The sequence below is a fragment of the Anguilla anguilla genome, chromosome 8, assembly GCF_013347855.1.
Source record: "Anguilla anguilla isolate fAngAng1 chromosome 8, fAngAng1.pri, whole genome shotgun sequence".
Classification (NCBI taxonomy): domain Eukaryota; kingdom Metazoa; phylum Chordata; class Actinopteri; order Anguilliformes; family Anguillidae; genus Anguilla; species Anguilla anguilla.
This window is the reverse complement of record NC_049208.1, coordinates 189,244-211,308: the sequence shown is the minus strand read 5'-3', so window position 1 is coordinate 211,308 and position 22,065 is coordinate 189,244. Positions and strand designations below refer to the sequence as shown.

Genomic DNA, 22,065 nt, shown 5'->3' with positions numbered 1-22,065 from the left:
AGGAGGGGGGGAGGGGGGAGGGAGAAAGGGAGGGAAAAAGGGGGAAAACCCTGAGAGTGGTGATGCAGAAGAGGGAGGAAGGAAACATATCGCACACACATGCACACGCACACTTACACACACGCGCACACACGCATACGGACACGCACACGTACGCGCACACACGCATACAGACACACACGCACACAATACACGCACACACGCACACACACGCGCATGTGCACGCACGCACGCACACACACACATGCTCACACGCACAGACACACGCACACGCACACACAGAGGAACACCCAAAATGAAAGAACAGAGGGCAGCTCCATGTGCAGACCAGGGGAGGGTGCTAAGGAGTGACTTGTGAGGGTCTGTCTGCACCTGATCCTGAGCTTCCAGCGTGCAACACTCTTTCTATCCCCCAGGGAAACGTGAGCAGCACAGTCTGTCCTCCGTACCACTGTCACTCTTTAACAGGTAGCATATCATCACACTGCCATTATCACAGCACACATACATGCAAGCATACACGCTCATGCACACACCCTGCTATATGGGAATATGCATAACGTATAATGCACTCATGTATACATACATGCACAGGTGAATGACTTGTCTGAAATTGCCCATTCTTACTGAGGGCGACTTACAGTGCCAGACACATAAATGTACTCACCTGGTCATATGAAGAATAGTGCATGACCTGGCTAAGGTCCCCAAACCAGCGAGTCCTGAGAGTAGCGCTGGACTCCTGTGGGACGTGCTTATCCAGGGCAGGAGGGGGGTTAGGGTGGGACGCTGTGACAGGAGAACACTGGAGGCTGGGTGTGAGCTCAGCGCTCCTCTCTGTGCAGGCTGGGTGTGAGCTCAGCGCTCTCTGTGCAGGCTGGGTGTGCGCTCAGCGCTCTCTGTGCAGGCTGGGTGTGAGCTCAGCGCTCTCTGTGCAGGCTGGGTGTGCGCTCAGCGCTCAGCGCTCTCTGTGCAGGCTGGGTGTGCGCTCAGCACTCAGCGCTCTCTGTGCAGGCTGGGTGTGAGCTCAGCGCTCTCTGTGCAGGCTGGGTGTGCGCTCAACGCTCAGCGCTCTCTGTGCAGGCTGGGTGTGAGCTCAGCGCTCTCTGTGCAGGCTGGGTGTGCGCTCAGCGCTCTCTGTGCAGGCTGGGTGTGCGCTCAGCGCTCAGCGCTCTCTGTGCAGGCTGGGTGTGAGCTCAGCGCTCTCTGTGCAGGCTGGGTGTGCGCTCAGCGCTCAGCGCTCTCTGTGCAGGCTGGGTGTGCGCTCAGCGCTCAGCGCTCTCTGTGCAGGCTGGGTGTGCGCTCAGCGCTCTCTGTGCAGGCTGGGTGTACGCTCAGCGCTCAGTGCTCTCTGTGCAGGCTGGGTGTGCGCTCAGCGCTCAGCGCTCTCTGTGCAGGCTGGGTGTGCGCTCAGCGCTCAGCGCTCTCTGTGCAGGCTGGGTGTGCGCTCAGCGCTCAGCGCTCTCTGTGCAGGCTGGGTGTGCGCTCAGCGCTCTCTGTGCAGGCTGGGTGTGCGCTCAGCGCTCAGCGCTCTCTGTGCAGGCTGGGTGTGCGTTCAGCGCTCTCTGTGCAGGCTGGGTGTGCGCTCAGCGCTCAGCGCTCTCTGTGCAGGCTGGGTGTGCGCTCAGCGCTCAGCGCTCTCTGTGCAGGCTGGGTGTGCGCTCAGCGCTCTCTGTGCAGGCTGGGTGTGCGCTCAGCGCTCAGCGGTCTCTGTGCAGGCTGGGTGTGCGCTCAGCGCTCAGCGCTCTCTGTGCAGGCGTTTGTACGTGCGCATGTGTGTTTGTGTGCGTGCGTGTGTGTGTGTGTGTGTGTATGCATGTGTGCGTGTGTTTGTGTGTGTGTCTGTGTGTTTGTGTGCGTGCGTGTGTGTGTGTGTGTGTGTATGCATGTGTTTGTGTGTGTGTGTGTCTGTGTATTTTATATTACATTACAAATGCTTTTATCCAAAGCGACAAACAATAAGTGCATAATGAAGGTTGCTGGAACAAGTACAAAACACAGGTCCGATAAGGTACAATACGCATATGTAACAGTTATTCATAGCCATGAACATTGTGTGATAGTTATTTAGTCCAGATAAAGTCTGAAGAGATGAGTCTTCACATGCACACACACACATGCACATGCATGCTGGCCCTTGCCTACACTGCAGCCAACAGGACGGCCCCTGTCTACTTACAGGACATGATTCGATTCTATACGCCTGCTCGACCACTCCACTCTGCGGCAGCTGGGCGCATTGCACCCCCTCCCACCCGAGTAAAGGGATCACAGAGCTTCTCCACCCTAGCTCCCCAGTGCTGTAACAAACTCCCTGTCCCTCTTTGAACCTTTTCTTCACTACCCATCTTCCGCAGTGGTCTGAAAACACATCTCTTCAGACTATACCTGGACTAAATGCCACCACTCTGTGAATCATTTCACTTTAAATCCCCCTTTCAGGCCACTCATGTTACATGTGCCTCATTCCAGCACTTTTTGTAATTTGTATTTTCGTCCTAATATTGTAGCTTGTTCTTCCCCCTAGTTTGACTTGGTATAAGTTAGGTCAGAATAATGTTCGCTGCCTGAACTGAACAGTGTTCTTGGCTATAAATAGCTGCTCAAAATGAGTACTGTACCTTATCAAACCTGGGTTTTGTAGTTGTTCCAATGACCATGATATGCATTTTGTTCGTCTGCTAAATAAATGTAATGTAATGCATGCATTGACACACGCACACGCACAAACACACACACACACACAAGCACATGCACGCACACACACACACTCACACACACTCAAACACACGCGCGCACGCACGCGCACACGCACACACACACACAAGCACATGCACGCACACACACACACACACACACTCAAGCACATGCACACGCACACGCTCATGCACACGCACGCACACGCACACACACGCATACACACACGCACACATGCATACGCACACACACATGCAGTGTAGTACCATTCTGAAGCACTGGGCCAGAGAACACATGCAGCATATTCTGCTAACAGCTCTGTGACCGTCTGCCAGTTACACCTCACAGCATGGCCGGATCTAGAAGTGGGCAGGGGTGGGCAATGCCCACCCAAATTTCTGCTGTGCCCACCCAATTGGTCAACTTTATTCTGCGCCAATTTTGGCCCTGGCTCTGCACTCTCTTGACTGTTTTTTTAAGTGCCTTATCCCCGTTATATTGCTTTTGTAGCAGTAAGATTACATTCATTCTAGGGTGAGTTTTTCCAGATATCCTCATGCTGAAATCGACTGCAAATCCACATTTTAAAGCTGATATTTAAAAAAAAAAGTATTGCCTAAACTAATGTTTAGTCAGACATCTCATTCGTTTAATTCGAGCTGGTACCGAAAACACTAGGAAAACAGCTCAACAATGTAGTATAGCCCACTGTGTGAAAAGGTGCCCACCCCAAATTTCTAATTGCCCCCCCAATCTGAGCAGTCTAGATCTGGGCCTGCCTCACAGTGTCCCAGTTTCCTGTGATTTATAATCGCTAATAGCAGCTTCATTTCCTTCTGCGGTGCATCTTCAGGTAGTTTAAAACTGCTTTACTTTTGACTATAAAATGGTGCTATGGACACAATTTGGTTGAGACTACTTTCTACAGCATGAAGAAATTAAACAACATTGTTATTGCGTCGGTCAGATAGCACTAGGATAAGTTCAACAGAAACGCAAAAGCAAGCCCCACAGTTGTTGTAAAACCATAGTCATTTGCAGCAATTTGAAACAGGTAGGTGTACCAGCAGGGGAATCTCAGGGTTTGGGGTCCCATGAAAAGACCTCACATTGGGCCCCGCCACCCCCAGAAAATTCTGTCATATATTTTTAGAGGCGCCCTTGGAATGGTCCTAACGTCCTCCCCTTACAATGCTCATGTCTACCAGGATTATATATATATATATATGTGTGTGTGTGTGTGTGTGTCCATTTCACTTCACATCAATTTTTTATTTTATTTTATCTGTGAGTAAAAGAGAACTCTGTTTAATTGCCACAAGAGCCTGCCATATTTTTTTTATCTAAAGCTTTATTGTTAAATAATTAAACAAAACAACAACACAGGAACTAGTTACTGATAAAATAACGCGACTACTTAATCCATAATCACTGCCACTTGCCTTTACGTCTATGGAGCAAGACTTGCAAAAAGATCAAAAGCTTCCTCCGGCCCGCCGGTATTAATAAATGATCCGCGTCTCTCGCGTGTGCTTGTGATCCGGGTATTTACTGACAAGCCGCGGCTCTCTTTGTGTTGGACATTTGCACAACACAGAACTTTCTCTGCTCAATGAGCTCATCGACCCTGCGCTCTCCACAGGTGATTGGTGCCACTCGCCGTCCAATCACAAAGCGTCTGTTTGCCATCGCAAAGTTGTTAACCCCATACCGGAGTCTTCTTCTGGCTTGGTCAGCTTTTAATCTTCTTGAAATAACGCTCTTATTTTCTCTGAGCTCCATTAGCTACCATTCACAGCTATGGAGAGGGGCTCCGATCGCCAGCGGGAGGGTATCGGCATAACTGTACATTTAAAGGAAACCCCAGGAAAAGGTTTCACAATAATTTTGCTGCATGGCGTTTGTTGTTTGCTAAACACCAACTCGCTAGCAATGCCGCCTGTCTTTTGGATAGCCTAATCATATCGAGCTGAATAGCCGACGTACACCCTGGCGGCTTTACTGGTAAGTTCATTTTTTAAATCGTTAATACGAAGTATAGTTTTACTGTAATGGTGCGATCCATTATAATTGAACAAATTCAGTCAACCAGTAAGTGGATTTATCTTGGCTGAGAACGTTGCGAGCTCGTTAGCAAGCTAGCCAGCTAATTCCGCCCATGGTGTCGCGTCAATCCTTGATTTTCTGGCAAATTTTAGAACAAAGTAATTTATCTTCGTCTCGATATTTGAAACAAGTTGAAACTTGATGCATCTGAATTATTTGGCTTTTCGGTCATTTTACCAACGTTTAAATTTCAACATTAATGAAAACTTCAATCCATCTTGTTGGACTTTTTTCCATATGAAAACGATAGCTAGGAAGCTATTTGCCAGCAACGCAATATGCGTAGCTATGTTGCACTGTTTGAAATAGTATATTGTCATGCTGTCGGCTTTATGTTTGGCTGGAAATATTAGTTTGATATACAAAAATGCTTATATAGTACTTGTATCAAATCAAATTGGCTTGAACGAAGCTATTGGGATCTAGTTGCGTTTAATTTCTGTATGAATTACAAGTATGGGGGACTGCCCCTGCCCGTATTGAGGTTGACATATTTAGCTTTGCTTATTAAGTTATGGCTTTAACTGTGTGGTAGATCTGTCATACACAGATTTCGGCGGTCGTTTATTTCATATTTTCTTACGTGGCCATCAAAAATCGCCGGTGATTATTCTATTTTCCTCGCGATTATGGCTGAAACGCTTTCAGTTGTTTCGTTGTTTTTTTTTTTTTTTTTTAGCTCCCTGCGCACGGTGGGAGATGTTTTTTGTTTGCGCTGATCTGCGATGGTGGTGGCGCTGTGGTCCTAATTCGTTTAAAAATTAATTCCAAAAGGGTCAAACAATATGATTCATACACAAATACGCCTTTGTTATCCCACTGAGTCGATATTTTACTGTAACCGAGATTTCTTTGTGTACATTTCCTCATAATTACGGGGATGCCCCGGAGCTTGCTTTGACGCCAGAGATCTAATTGTAGCCTAGCTGATACAGTATCTGAAACAGGCGGGGCTTGCTACAGTGCGAGTCGAGCGGTTTCCCTTTTCTTGAAAATCATATGTCAGGTGAAATTTGCTCTCGATGTTGCCATCGACCATTGTAATTGACCAACAATTTACTCCGCGTAGTACAGTTAAAATGTAAAATGTAAACTATCCTCGATTCTGCATCGGCGATATAGGCTAGAGGCAGTGCAATTTAACGTAATACCCTACCGTAAATGCCAGTTTTATTGTAATGATTGAGCTATAATAAAACCCCCCCTCAAAAACAACGAATGTAAGTATGTCTATATCCATAGATGTTCCCCACGTGTAGGCTATAATCCCCCCCCCCCCCCCTTTTCATTAACTGCAACTCTCCTGCATGCCTTAAATGTGACCCAGTTTCATTTGATGATAACCCAGAACAGCTTAAACTTATGGTCGTTGGTCAATGTCTGACTATTATTTTTTTCCAGAAAACAAAAACGGCACTAATTGCCATTTGTCTTGTTTTTGAAGGCTGATGATGTAGTGTGCTAGGGGTGGGAGGGGCAAGACGGATGTATTTTTTACCCGCTAATCATCGCAATTACCTGCAGTGTATATACAGATTTTTAAGTGGGTACTTGGAATGATTTTAACTTGTCTTTTTAAAGAAGCCATAACCAGATGGACACATTTGGTAACGCTAACACGCCTGAGGCTGTGGTCAGTTCACCATTGTTCTCACTTAAGAATGTCTCTTTTGCTCTTTCTCTTTCCCTGTCTTGCTCTTTCTCTCCCCGTCTTGCTCTTCCTTTCTGTGTATGTGCTGCTTTCTCTCTTTCTGTCTGGTTTATATTTGGAGGGTCTCCATGTACTTGAGCCAAAGGCCAGGGGGGAGGGGCTGGAAGGGTTTGAGGGGGAGGGGGTGTAGGGCATTATTTTTGTAGCCCTCTGAAAGCTACCATGAAATGACTCCTGTCAGAAAAGAAAACTAGCAGCCAGTGTAGCAGCACTGGGATAAGGAAGCAGCAGACAGGACAGGCCCAAATTCAGAGTTGGTCTTTGAGAGTGAAGTGATCCCAGTCCCTTTGTGCTGTAATACAGCTCTAGTGTGTCTGCTCTTGGGCTGAGTTTTGCCCCTGCCCTCACACTATGGTAAAAATTAAAAGCGATTTCTAGGCTTTTGTTGCATGGATTCATGAGCTTGGGATGAAAAGGTCACTGAAGGGAAAAGTAAAATAAATGAGTAAAATCTTTCCCCTCGGCCTCCCCTGCGTGCCCAGCAGTGCAGCTTCGGTTCTTTGTGTGGAAAGCCCCTCAGTTTCACGGCTTTGCATTTGTTTGAATAGGACAGACTCTGGCACTCTGACTGAAGTAATGCAGGTTTTTAGACCAGAGGCATCCCTTCATAAGGGAGAGAGTCTGCGGGGGAGGCAGTGCAGGTGGGCTTTTGTTCCAACCCACCAATGAAGCGCCTGATTCAGCTACTCCCAGTTGTCAGTCAAGGCCTTGATGAATTGATTCGGGTGTTTTAGTGCAGGGCAAGCACTTCTTGGGGACCCTGATGGCCAAGTCCCAGTTTTCATGATGTGACAGTGGCTTTTTGATGATGTCACGGTAGTTTGTGATGATGTCACAGTGGTTTCTGGTAACATGGCCCCATGTTCGTAGCCTACCATGTTTTGTGATCTGTTCAGTGCTTGGAAGGCTAGACCCCAAATTTCATTGGAAGAATGATTCCAGTGAAATGATTCAGAAAATATTTGGGTATAAATATGGTATATTTATAGAGTACGTGCACTGAGAAAGCAGCAGTACTCTCAGAATGAAATCCCGAACCTGCCAGTGCTGTTCATGGGTGGCAGCCACTGTGTGATGCAGGTTGACTGGCCTCTACCTGAGCTGTGTGTGCAGTGGTGATCCCATTGCACACACCGGTCTCTGTTTCATGATTTAAAAAAAACCTTTTTATTTTTCTCCCTCCAGCTTGAAGCACTCACTTGTGTTTTGTAGGTCCAATGATGACATTGGATATAGGCTAGCCAGCTTAGGTGAACACACACAATCCGAAAAGGGCTGGTGTGGGTGTAGGTTTTGCTTTAGCCCAGCACTACAACCCTCGATTAAACTAATAACATAATCATGCTCTTCAGTCAAGACTTTTACAGGTAAAATCAGGTGTCATAGTGCTTCCAGTCTTTCAGAGGGGGCACTCTTGCATAATGAGGTGGGTTAAAGCCCCATATCTGGGGCATATTGCAGTAAATTATTCCCTGCCTCTCAGGGTTGCTGGCCATGGTCAGCTATGGCACTCTGACTGTAAAGTAATAATCTTAAGCGGATAGGTGAAACCGGATAGGACAGTCGCACATTAAATCTTTGCCCCTGGCTCCACCCCATTGTCTTTCTGAAAAATGAGAGGTGGGCAACTCTGTCTCTGAAGGTCCGGTATCTGTTTCAGAATTTAATGAGAACTTTTGCACTTAAATATTTAAAGTAGCCATGTGAGGGTCTGATGTTCTGGCCACATTTATTGATAACCTTGTGAATAACAACGGAAGACTTTTATAGAATAAATTTGTTTTTCCCCAGGGCAACTGTGTGCATAATAAAACAGTTTAATCTACAACCAGTAAATGGTTTCAATAATCTTTTAGTGAACCAGTGTTGATGTATGCAGGAAATTGGCTGCTTGAGCCTGGGTAGCCACTAGAACCAGAGGTTGACATGAAATCCAGACACGCTAGTCCTTCCAGGATCAGTGGACCCACCTCTGCGCTACATTGGTGTTCTGGAGAGGCACAGTGACATCCCCGCATTCCTCTGGTTAAAGGTGAGATATGAGGGAGCGAGGTTAAAGACCCCCTTCACTCAAAAGCATGTTTTTATTTTTTAAAAGGTTAACTCCTCTTGGAAGCATTACATTCCCTATCAATATTGGACCTGTCACCAGAGCACCTTGTTCATATTGTTTCACTGTAGGCAGAGTTTCTCTGTACTCTGTTCTCTGAAATCTTAGTTGGAAATGAAAATGGACAAGCAAAATTTGTGACATCACAAATATGTTGAACCTATCATGGTCCACTATGCAAAGATATGCAAATTACAGGAGATCAGTCTGATAAACTGAAACACTACTGCAGAGAAACCTGATTAGTTACACTGTTGTGCCTGTTTGTCTGTTGAACATGGCAGACGGTGCAGTTTTAGGATGTAATCTGAGGTCGGAACTTTGTTCCACTCTTTACGCAAGGATCTTGTTCTAGAACAAAAATGGGTGTAATTTATTATAAAAATGGTGTGGATATACCTGACAGCATCGAGGGAATCTGTGTTGGTAGCGCACATTTTAAAGGCAACTGCTTCCAGAACCTCATACAGAAGTCGACGGGTTTCGTGAAGAAATTGGTTTTGAAAGCAGATGCTGTCGTACTTTATATCTCGTGACTACAGCAGCAAGCAGGAGTCAACATGAAAATATTTAGGCCCTATCTGTTTTACTGAATGACATCTGAAAAGACAACTTTTGCTATCTACGGTTTACCTTGGTATCTCTTGTAGCTCATGCTAAATCAGTTGTTACTTGCTGGTTGTCTAAATCGGTCAGTGTATATTCACAGTAGTACAGAGATCTATAATGATGTATGAACTTGGCAAATGTAATTTAGGCTTGCATTATTATAAATTCATGAGGTATATAACTAACTTTAGTTACTCTTGGCAAGTAAACCGCTAGCCTGTTGGCTACAAGAAGTAGGGGAGAACCGGGACGAAAGAAACACTTTTCACTTTTATCCCGTTTACTCGAAAGTTAATAGAGATTGAGATGTCATTATTCATGACAAACAACTTGTATGCGTCCTTCACTGATAGCAAGCGTAGCTAGCATAAACAAGTCGGATATATATCAGCCGCAAACAGGATGAGTGCAATGTTTCTTTCGTCCCTGCTGCGGGGGACGGAAGAAACACTGAATCGGCTCGAAAGAAACAACTGACGAAAAGTGTGCATTAGCGGTCTTATCTCTGTGTTGTTGTTTTTCATTGCTCATTCCTTTCAGCAAGTGTACTGTTAACCACAATGTCATGTTAGTGTCGAGTCAATAAACAATGTTACAAGTATAGAATCCATGAAATTCAACCGTGCGTCAAGCGCATAATGATGCATGAGCAATACAATTTTGCCTTGCAACGTTAATTGGTCTGAAATGGATGGCTTCGTAGCAACTAACCTTAATCAATAGCTACTAGACACCATTTATTGGTGCTTAACTGTAATAGAAGTCGTTAATATCTGGTAATATGACTAATTTAATTTAAATAATAATTTAAAATCATGTGCGCATCACCCAATCAGGTGCACAAGAGGGGAGACAGGCAAAGTGTGTTCAAACGGTAATTTTATTTTACAGAGCAACTGGCTTTTTCCCCCAACGATTAAAGTGCAAACAGCAGGACAGAACAACAAATTGGGCTATCTAAAACAAATGAAGTTTGACCACGGAACAACTGGCTCTTTTTTCCCTAACGATGGGGGAATTTAAAAAAAAGAAAATGGTCAATAGGCTACAACATTGACGTTGGATTTATCATTATTTTTTGTTAAGTGTCCCCCTCCAGCGGTTGTGGCCCTAAACGACCGCATAGAGTGTTTATGCCAGCGGCCGGCCCTGAGTGTAAGCTGCGGTGGGGCAAAAGAAACAGTGTTTCTTTCGTCCCACCCCTCCCTCGCTTGCTTTCAACTTGACTAGCAGCCAACACTTGCTAGCATGAAACTGTCATTTAGTCCACAGTTGTGTTAAGTAAATTATGCATGTTTGGAAAATTCAAGACAAACACACTGGTACAACCGAAAAACACTTCAGGTTTCGATATTTTACTTACAGCGGTCAAAAATAACTTTCTTTTATAACTCAACAAAAAAGTGACAGACGTGACTGTTTTTTTCTGGAGCAAATGGGTTACACAGTTTGCACATACTGTCGTAGTTAAGTCATTCGGGCTCCCGTAGTTTTTGTGGAAATCGATGTTTCTTTCGTCCCGGTTCTCCCCTACAGTTCCTACCTCCACACCTACAATCACCTTATCGTTTTAAAACAATCTTCGGTTGGATCTTGGTGACATCAGAGCAGCAACAAACTGTTTCTGTTTGCATGTGTGTATGCGTGCATGTGCATGCACGTTCATGCACAAAATGGGGATTAAAAATTAATATTCAAACATTCAAATGCTTGTTTGAAATGTAAAACTCTTAAACTTGTATAATACAACTTAATGACTGTATTTTATTTGAAAATATAAAGTCAGAATTGTGCAGCACAGTACTGAAATGTATAGACATCTCATCTCTGACTGTTCGGAGGTAGAGGTAGGCTAATTCTAGTGGGGTTTGCAATATGACTGTCAAAGATATGCTGACCTTTCATGTGCTAACAGTCCTGCTTTGTAAAAAGCTGCCATTACGTCCCCTTCGCCAGGTCAAAAAGTGTTTTATCCAATTTATCCAGGTTTTATTTCCAGTCAGCTAATCAGGGTTGATTATGGTGTGACTTGGCATGGATTAGAAATCAATCGGCAGTTAAGTTTAATTTGTTGAGGAGATGGGTGTGTTAGCGTGTAAGCTCCTATACAGATGCAGTCACTGGTGTTTCCTAACTTTCTGGTTACTGTGTGGCTGTTAAATTGTACACACAGATTGTCTTTTGGGCAATATTAGGCTTTGATGTTCAGCTCTGCTCAGAAAAGTCTTGCACTCCTTGCACTCAGCCAGAGAAAATAAGCTAAACAAACTAGCCTTGGTTAAACTGCCACCAGGAATGTCTTTGCAATCCTGAGTAGAGTCTCATATCTTGAGGCAATGTAAATGGAAAGGTCTCTGCTTCCCCTTTGTGTGGGTTCATAAGAACTCCATTTAGCCCTTTTTATCTCTTCCACTTCAGCCTGTTGCGTGGAGTTCTCTTACGGGGGACCGCAGTGGAATTCCTGGGCGTGTATTTGGACTGACATGGGAACCATACGAGGCTCCGTCGTCTTCAGGAGGAAGAGGTAACCTGCTTGTTCCTGTGCACCCTATGCTGCTGGACACCTGCTTCTTGTATGGCTGTACACTGATCTATGTCCTGTTCTGCTTCTTTGAGCCTATGCTGATTATTCTGTGTACTAGTCAGAATTGTTTGTCTGACCTGTTTGATGGTTTTCAGGGTGTTTTCAGCCCTAGAGGTTCATTTAAGTTCATTAAATTGAATGACTAAATGATCCTCACACCTGTTCCCAAGGTGTTAACGGGCAGCTGATTGAAAGGAAACCACAAAAACCCACAGGCACTGGGGCCCCTGGGGAATTTAGTTTGACAACCCTGTTCTAAATTTTGGATCTGGCCATGATGGATCATGGCCAGATCCATGGTGGATCATGGTGGATCATGGCCAGATCCATGGTGGATCACTACCAGGGGGTTGGTTTCAGGTTACATTTTTGCATCAAATGGAAGGTCTGATTTTGGATGTTGAAGTGCGTGTGTGTGTTCATCACCAATCCTTATGTGTGTACATCAAATAAAAAATAAAAAAAATAAAAAAATAAAAATAATAAAAAAATCTGAGGCTTGTAGCCATTAACAGTTTTTTTTTTGGTTATAAAAACACTAGATGTACTAGGCATTTTGAATGTTTATCCACCAGTAATCCTGCACTTGTTCTGAACCAGTACTGGGCATCTGCTGTACATTTTGAATGACCTCATTTGGGAGAAAATTGATTTGGTTTGTTATAGGAAGAAAAAAATTTCATGAACAGAATTAGAATTTATAATATGTGTTTCTGAACTGGTGGTGGTGGCCACACTGGCTTAGATGTCTTTCTTCTTTATGATCTTTGCTGTCCAGCAAGGAAGCAAATCATGTCAAATTCTTGTGTGGAAAAACCGAAAGTGTCATCCTTGAGTTTTCCCTCTGGATTGTGTATACGTGTGCATTTCTGTAGAATATTTTACCTGTTTGCCTTATCAGGTCTGCTTGTACACCTTTAATAATACAGGTGAAAAGTTTTGACACATCTGAGCCATTCTGTATTAAATAAAAATAATAGTAAATGTTGCATGTCATTGTCTGTGCATGTAGCTGTATTGCTATGTAATAAGTTGTGTAAGTCGCTCTGGATAAGTGTCTGCTAAATGTCTGTAATAATGGAATTCCTGTATTTTAAAAATGTTTATGGTTTTGCTGGGGATATGTATGATATTCTGTGATCTGAATAGTGTGTATTTTCACTATTCCTGGAGTATTTAGAAATTATTGACGGCACTAAATACTAGTATTTCGGATTCCATACTTTAATAGTATGTTCTCTCAGTGCTCCGTGCGCTACAGCTTGTCCTCTTAACTGAAAGAATATTGAAGGGTTCTTTAAATGTTTGGGTCGCACTGTTAGTAAAAAAATTTGGTAAGCCTGTTTTTTAGGCACACGAAGGACGGAGTGTAGCACAGTGGGTAAGGAACTGGGCTTGTAACCGAAAGGTTACAGGTTCGATTCCCGGGTAGGACACTGCCGTTGTACCCTTGAGCAAGGTACTTAACTGAAATTGCTTCAGTATATATATCCAGCTGTATAAATGGGTACAATGTGAAAATGCTATGTAAAAGTTGTGTAAGTCACTCTGGATAAGAGCGTCTGCTAAATGCCTGTAATGTAATATAATAATGTAATGAATCCCGCGCAGGTATAAATTATACCAGAAGAGGGCATCATTTTCAAAGTTTGGACAACTAAAAATTATGTCCAAGAACAGGTTGTATCAGATGCTGTCCGGCACTAATTGTAAATTATATTTAAGTTCTTAAATTTCCAGATATGCCACCTGTGGAAATATTTTTTTTATATTGTTAAATTTATGCTCGAATTATGGAGCCAACTGGCTAACAGCAATGGTCGTAGTTGTATTACATCCACAGCTTTACAATCTGCTTCCTAGTGAATTAATACTGTAGCAAGATGATGTAGGCTATTTATGTTGTAACTTAGTAAGTGAAACTTTCAAGAGCTAACCATGTCCCATTATTGTAGCCTACTGACTGCTGCCCTGTTTAAACAACGCTTTAAGTTGGCCAAATTCATATCAACGCGCATTTTAATGGACAGTCACTTCAGTTGTATATGTTAAATGCGTGTTTCCCCTTTAAATTCTTAATCGCTGAGAAACATGCAAAGATTTCCATTTGAAGCGGTATAGCAGCCGGAACATCGGCGCTCCGTATGTCGGGAGAACCTGGCTGTTTATGATTTTGAGTGTAGTGAGCGAGCCTGGTTTTGTTCGCGGGAGGCGCGCACTGTTCTTCAGCCTTTTCCCCAGAGGAAGGGTTTCCTCTGTAAGTGCACGGAGCGCTTCCCCTCCCCCCAGCGCCGCGAACGCGCACGCGCGCGGGACCGCGTGGGAATGGCTGTTGTGTTATCGGGGGTTGGGCCGCTAGGAGCAAACGGAGAGTTAGAGAGTTTCTAATGTCCGCCATGTTGGCCATGGCGTATTGAACCGGGGAGAGTAAACAGAGTGACTGAAAAAAGAGACCGAAAGAGAGCGACCAAGATCCGGGCCTGCCCGGCTCCGTTCGCCTTCGCCATTTATACATATTTTTACCAATCGATCAATATACGCCTGGATAACGCCACAGACCCATCCATGAGAACTAAAACCGGAAAAGTTGTTCATTTTAGGGGATCGGATAGATTTATGCTGCATCTCGAATTATAAAAATGAGTAAATTGTCGTTTCGGGCACGGGCGCTGGACGCTTCCAAGCCACTACCCGTCTTCCGCTGTGAGGACTTACCCGACCTGCACGAATATGCCTCTATTAACCGGGCAGTACCGCAGATGCCGACTGGAATGGAGAAAGAGGAGGAATCGGTACGTTATACAGTTCAAAAGCCTGCATTTATTGATATCGCCACATTTTCACAATATATGAGGGGCGCCCCTCTAGTCTGCGCAAGTTTGCACAAAATGGCCGCCATTTCTTCTTGTTTCTGAAAGACTGATAGTTTGCTGTTTTGTCGCCGTGCTACGTCGAAGTAAATGTTGTTTACTTAAATATAAGCGTGTATTGGTGCCATTTCGTGTGCTTCGGACTGGTTCTAGCCATTAGCTTAGCGAATAAATGGTTTTCAAAGTACAAAGGAGTCACGTGACCACGGTCCAATCCGCCATTTTGTTGCCTTTCTTTTTGCTTTGGGATGGGCCTTGTGTTGGTGCAGGTGCCAAGAACGTAGGCCAGGGGGCGCTAGTGAGTAGTATGTCCTAGCGCATCTGCGTTGAAAGCTGCCTTGAGCAAAGGATGACAGCTAGCAGTTGGCTAACTGTAGTTTTTTCGTCTAGCACACGTGTGGGTAGTAATTACCCAATTAATCACAAACTATAGCTTTATCTCCACAGTTAAATGTGGATTTTTAGTTTCCCCCTTTAGAAAATGTTCTACTTTTGTTAGTTATCCGTTGTCATTCAAATGGGTCCCTGTGTGAAATAAGCTTGAGTGGAAAGCTCAATGTTGATGGAATGACTGCAAACTTGGCTGTCTAATAGCTAACGTTTGCTAGTTGCACGTATCCTACTGCTGGGTAACTCACTCCTGTGAGGTTAGCTGGCTAGCTAACGAAAAGTTAGACTATCCGATAGCTAATATCTAGCTTGCCAGTTGGCTACCTAACTGATAAGTCATAGCGGACAGTGTAGTTACTTAGCTAGATACGCTGGTGTACGCGTGTTTGGATACTGTTAGCTAGCAACTTACTGTTTAAGTAACGTCATACTGTATTAACGTCACACGCGTTTGTGGACGATTGAGATACTTTGACTTGGAAGATATTACAAAACTTAAGTATTCCTTGTGATCGTGCTGTAATTGTGCTTGTTAACAAATCAGCTAGCAGGTTATTTCCTGCCTCAAAACAGCTTAGATCCATTTATCACCGCACGCTAAAGCAAAGCGACATTTTTTTGCGGAAATTTTGTTTTCATTTTTTTATTTTTGCTTTGAATAGAGCCGTTAAATATCAGCAGAAATGCACAAGATCTAACGTAATGGTATCCAACACCGTTCTTTTTCATTAGTGATGCGTCTACTTTCAGAAGGATAGCAGTCTTGCTGATTGAGGGGTTTGATACTGAGTGTTTTATCAGATGCACTTTCATATCGGACTGTCGAAAGCATTTACAGTACTTGATGCGTCAGGTTGCATGCATGCGCTCTTGCGAAAACGAACCCGCAGTTCTTTCATGTCTCTCCCCGATACTCTGCTTCCTCGTGGGCTAGTTTGCTCATAACGTGTCGAAAACATGAAGCATTTATTCTCCTTGCCATTTATCGCCAAATAAAAACTTTCCCAGCATTGTCCAAGTAAATATTCTCATGAAACGGTCTCAGTGGCCTCAAATATATTACTCTTTAGTCCTCATTATTCAAACAAGTGGTGGCTGAACCATTATAATTTTCATTCTTGGCCCTCTTCACGTATTAGGTCGGGATTGCTTATAGGATGCTTGTAAAACCACTCAAATTGTCATAAGATTACCCCAAATATCAACATGCGGGTTTTCAAATGTGTGTTTCATGCTAGAGGTCTTGGGGTCAAGGAAGATCTATTCTTAGAATAAGTGATGTTTATCAATTTACTGGGTTCAGTTGGCTTAATATCTAGCAGCAATATAACTGGCCAGTTCCTTAACACTTCCACACTGCTCATGTTTAGAGGTCTGTCTTCTGTCCCTGTGTGTTTCTATAGAAAGCAGCATTTTAAGCTGCTAAGCACCTGTCCGCTGGGCTTTGAAATGGGCTGCTCCCCGTGCGTTGAATAGAGTCAGTGGAGCACCTGTTGCTGCAGTCTGCTGTTCTCCTTCCCTCTGTCTGAGGGGCATTGAGCTGCTCAGAGTGGATCCGCTGTCCTTGGAGAGGATTGTGTTTTGGATGCTGATACTGAAATGACTTTAGTTGTTGATGCCTGACAGATCTCAGCCGGTCAGACCAGTTAATTCGGTTCTGCATGTCGTACTCCCACTCTGAAAGGGTGGCTTGCTTTTGCCCTTCAGGCAGGCCCACATGGATTAATGTTATGTTTATCATTTTGTGCCAGCAGGTGTGTTTCTGTTATGGGATGCAGAAATTGGGTCGAGTTTCTTTTGAGCATCAGTCAGTCTGATGCCAAACTGACGGTTTGTCTGAGTCTATGGGTTCTGTACTGTTAAAGGGAACTTAGGAGTACGGTAATTAGTGTTGAGGTGCTTACTTACATGGGTACCCTCAGCAGTGGGATGCAGTGTAGATGTGTGAAGTATTTAAGCTGTGGTGGTAATGTAGGGGATCCTGAACCCCGGTCCTGGAGATGCCCTGTGTATGCTGCTTTTCTTTCCAGCCTTGATTGTAATTACTAATGTGGAAAGAGGTGTTAACTGTTTTTACTTAGACATGTTAATGTAAAATTACGGATGGTATTCTCTCCTAATATGCTGTCGCACTGTCCAAAGCAGATAGTGAACATTTCATATTAGCTAACGGACTTTTAATCAGTCAGATCAGCTCTTGGACCACCAGTGTTTTAATTTTCAGTGCTGTGGCAAATGGTCCCATCTGAAAGATGCTGTATTTTGCATCACTTTTACATTACATTACAGGCATTTGGCAGACGCTCTTATCCAGAGCGACGTACAACAAAGTGTATAACCATAACCAGGAACAAGTATGACGAAACCCCTAGAGAGAAGTACCGGTCCAAGTGCAGGGAACAACCGCATAGTTCAACTTGGACCCTGGAGGTTAAACTGATTAACACTAACAACGAGAACGGCAGCAACGCAGTCTGTGGAAAAAATACAAGTACTGGTTAAGCACTTAATTGACCTACAGCTGAAATCGCTGAGTGTGTAGGCAAATTACCACTGAAGCAGAACGGTTTGTGCAGTATTAATTGTTTGAAGAAAATCGGCAGCAAGCTAAACCAGCATTGTGTTAAAATCTGTTCCAGGACAAAGGTGTTGAACATAATGTCACGTTTTCAGTGACCTTTATTAGTTAAGAGATTGGTTAGCAGGAAAAACGGCATTTGCAGTAGTTTTTCAGCACCTGGGTTGGGATCCGATGTGCTTTATGATATTTAAATAGTAGTGCGGTCTTCATACTGGTCCTGTACAGTGATAAGGGTGCGTTGCTCCATTTTCATGACTGGGCCCCACGGTTTTATAGAAATTTTGCAATGCTGCTCTCGGTGTAATACCTTTTCATTTTACTTATTACTGTGTAGGAAGCTTTAGTCTTTCATTGCATATGCTAATTGTGATAGGCGAGTTTGGCATACGCTGTGTGAAAACAGGCTGATGTGCACAACACATTATCTCGGTTAGGAAGACAAAGATGATTGATTGATCAGCTCCTTTGAGAGTATTAGGTCTTGTTTTGCTGACATTTGGCGACTGAAATCATATTAATTCTTTAATATGGTCATAATATGTACTAACTATAAAATTCAGTGTAATGCCGACGCTCACATTGTTCATTGCTGTAGTTTTAGTTTTGAGCAAACAAGTTGTTTTGTGTGAGCTTGGCTGGAGTTTGTAAACACAGGTGTGTACTGTGCTGCAGAAGTGTGTTTAGAGTTCTGCTTTTCTGTGCACATCTGGGACTGAGCTGGAAATGAGCAACGCTGTGCTCCCATGAGTGGCTTGTGAGCTGTCGGTGACCAGCTGTCTGCTTGCGTTCTGTGTGACTTCATCTCTGTGCTCGCTGTGGAGGAAATTCTTCTCCTTATAGGTTCTGAGGTGTGATCTTGTTGCAGAGTTGGCAATGTAAGAAGAAAACTCTGACACTGTAAAGTCTTATTGATTATTTATTTTCACACAAGCTTGCGGGAGGTCCTGTTATCTTCCCAGAGATAAGAGGAAGTCCCGGAACAATGGAAATGCATAGGCTAAATCTTTATACAATCAAGCTTCCTTAATATGCATATATAATGAAGCAAAATCAATCATAGCATAGATCAGACCACAAGTTACATTTATGACGTGTCAGCTACTTATCCAATAACCAAGCACTAGTCTAAAATAACTGTTCTTTCCAGCGTCTGTTTCCTGTCTGTGCTGGGCAGCGGTTCATCACCTTAGGGTCATGGCAAGTCCCCCAATTCTAAGAAACTGCATAGAACACCAACTCCAGGAAACTGCACGGACGCCTGCATAGATCAACACCACTGTTGCAACAGTTCATGAACATGATCTCTTGAGTCACACATACATTTATAATTATATTCTTGGTTAATCAATACAATCTTTAATAGGTAATATGCAGAAATATAAAAATATAAAAGGATATAAGAAATATAAAATATAAATCCACTAAAAGGCAAAGCATACTTCCACATCGCCCACCCTGTTCTTGTGTAGTACTGCTGTGTGGTGCAGTGTAACAACCGCTCCGTTCAGCTGGAGCGTTGGTGGCTCTGCGCTCGGCGGGGCGAGCGTTGGTGGCTCTGCGCTCGGCGGGGCGAGCGTTGGCGGCTCGGCGCTCGGCGGGGCGAGCGTTGGTGGCTCTGCGCTCGGCGGGGCGAGCGTTGGTGGCTCTGCGCTCGGCGGGGCGAGCGTTGGAGGCTCTGTGCTCGGCAAGGCGGGCGTTGGCGGCTCTGCGCTCAGCAAGGCGGGCGTTGGCGGCTCTGCTTGGCGGGGCGAGCGTTGGCGGCTCTGCGCTCGGCGGGGCGAGCGTTGGTGGCTCTGCGCTCAGCAAGGCGGGCGTTGGCGGCTCGGCGCTCGGCGGGGCGAGCGTTGGCGGCTCGGCGCTCGGCGGGGCGAGCGTTGGCGGCTCGGCGCTCGGCGGGGCGAGCGTTGGCGGCTCGGCGCTCGGCGGGGCGAGCGTTGGCGGCTCGGCGCTCGGCGGGGCGGGCGTTGGCGGCTCTGCGCTCGGCGGGGCGGGCGTTGGCGGCTCTGCGCTCGGCGGGGCGGGCGTTGGCGGCTCTGCGCTCGGCGGGGCGGGCGTTGGTGGTTCGGCGGAGCGAGCGTTGGCTGGTTTGTGCTCGGCGGGGCGAGCGTTTGCCAGGCATGCGTTGGCGGCTTGGCGGGGCAAGCGTTGGCGGGAAGCCCCATTGGGAAGATGATTGTGGGTTAATCGCCCAAACCACCACGCATCTTGAAAACCATAGGCTGTGTAACCTGGAGGTTGCAGGTTCATTTCCCAAGCTACTTAACCTGAATCTCAGACTATGTCTGTCAGACTGCTGGGGCACCTTTCTGTGGGTTATTTTGTTGAGCTGCTCAGTCAGCACTTGGTCTGTCAGATGAAATCTTGTGAGTGTGGACCCTGTCTTACTTGCTGTGTCAGATTAAACCATCAGGTAGAGGAAACCATGGTTAATTTCAGGGCTCTGCACTAACATATTTTCCAAGGAGCACGTGTGCTACTAAGGAGTACACTAATGAGTCTGGAATAAATGCTCTTAAAGGAGCAAATGGTGCTGAAACAGGAGCTGTGTCCTCCTGTTGCCTTCTTCCCCAGTAACACGTGTCCTGAGTCAGGCAGGACTTTGATTTGTGGGGTCAGCACTGTTTTCCTGTTTTAGATCAGTTTCGATTGGTACACTACCCCCCAGCTAGTACACAGGAAAGAGGGAAGGGGTGTCTGATGCTCCTGTGATGTTTGGGAGTGGTTTTGTTCTGAATGATTTTAGGTTTGTGCAGTTTTGGGGCGTTTTCGGTGGTTCACACTCTGTACCCCTTGTTATTTTATGAAGTAGCCTATTTCTGTAGAAATCTTGAGCCTGGTGTCTGAATGAGCAAACCTGTGTCATTCAGAACCTGCATCGGTTTCATGCCCTGGTGCGCAGCAAGGGGGCGTGTAATAATGATAATTATAGTAATGATAGTTGTAATGACCTGGAATACCTATAAGATATGGTTAATGAGTTAGCGGTTTGGGGACACAGTGAAGTCTGGTGTGAGTTAGCGGTTGGTAACACAGTGAAGTCTGGTGTGAGTTAGCGGTTTGGGGACACAGTGAAGTCTGATGTTAGTTAGCGGTTTGGCGATACAGACTAACTGCAGGCTAACTCCATTGCATTAATGTCATGTGTAGTTCGGTACAGTAGTACTGTGTTCTGTAGTCCGGGAAGGTAAACATTTTGGTGTTGGCGTGGTAATCCTAGTAGTGTCTGAAGACATGCACAGAAAGGCATATGTGTTTCTTTGAATGCTTTAAGCCTTACTGCATGTTCAGAGGATTCTGCTGTCTGGAGAAACAAGTTGGTTGCATGGTGAAGGATATTTTCAGTGGATCATCCTGTGCTTGTTCACCGGTGCTATTTGTGTGGTTTCTAATTGAACCGCTCTGTCCCTTGTGGGATAAGGAGCTGCAGCCGTGTGGCTGTCGTGGCAGAGGTTGGTTGTGCATTCACCCGTTGGCTGATCTCCGTTGGGGTGCTGGCAGTGCGCTGTTTAGACGGGTGTTTCCAGGTCGCCTCACACAAAGCCATACGGGTCACGCAGAGTTCACTGCAAGCACACGCCACGCTTCAGACCCGAGAATCAGAGTTTGGACTATCGGTGAGATCAGCTGCTTTAATCATCGCTGAAGTGCTCAGCAGCAGAAGCCTGCACGCCCTGCCTCTCTCTGGCCAGTTCTGTGTGATCAGCATTAGACTCCAGTTCTGTGTGATCAGTGTTAGGCTCCAGTTCTGTGTGATCAGTGTTAGGCTTCAGTTCTGTGTGATCAGTGTTAGGCTCTAGTTCTCTGTGTGATCAGTGTTGGGCTCCAGTTCTCTGTATGATCAGCGTTGGGCTCCAGTTCTGTGTGATCAGCGTTAGGCTCCAGTTCTGTGTGATCAGTGTTAGGCTCTAGTTCTCTGTGTGATCAGTGTTGGGCTCCAGTTCTCTGTGTGATCAGTGTTGGGCTCCAGTTCTCTGTATGATCAGCGTTGGGCTCCAGTTCTCTGTATGATCAGCGTTGGGCTCCAGTTCTCTGTATGATCAGCGTTGGGCTCCAGTTCTGTGTGATCAGCGTTAGGCTCCAGTTCTCTGTATGATCAGCATTGGGCTCCTGTTCTCTGTGTGATCAGGTAGCAGCGTAAGAGGTATGCAAGCCCAGTGAGGTTGTGGCTCCCCTGCTCCAGGTGCAGCTAGAGCAGGAGCTGCTGTCTGTGGTCAGCCGCTAACTGTCCCGCCGTGTCTTTAAAAAATGACATTAATGTGGCACATTAGGCCCCTTGAGCCCAGCGTGTGTTAGAGTTAGGTCGTCTCCAGCCCCCTCTCTTAATGTGGGTTGTCTCCAGCCCCTGACTGATTCAGACTGATGTAGCAGTGCATTTGAGATTCACTTTTAAAACACCTGTCTGTTCTG

The 22,065-nt window shown here is 45.3% G+C and overlaps 1 protein-coding gene across 4 annotated transcripts in view; it reads left to right on the top strand.

Moving 5' to 3' along the window:
- The first annotated feature begins 4,372 nt into the window (after window positions 1-4,372).
- Window positions 4,373-22,065, top strand: part of LOC118234008 (enhancer of polycomb homolog 1-like) — a 40,276-nt gene continuing 22,583 nt past the window's right edge. Inside the window, exons 1-3 of one of the 4 annotated variants that reach the window (XM_035430255.1) lie at window positions 4,373-4,701; window positions 8,394-8,546; window positions 11,652-11,757. Coding sequence is in view for 2 of the 4 variants with exons in the window: in XM_035430252.1 (XP_035286143.1) it covers window positions 14,457-14,609 (153 nt within the window). In the remaining 2 variants the exon portion in view is untranslated. Of the gene's footprint in view, window positions 4,702-8,393; window positions 8,547-11,651; window positions 11,758-14,125; window positions 14,610-22,065 lie in introns of those variants that run through there. The other 3 variants (XM_035430254.1, XM_035430252.1, XM_035430253.1) reach the window with 3 other exon arrangements.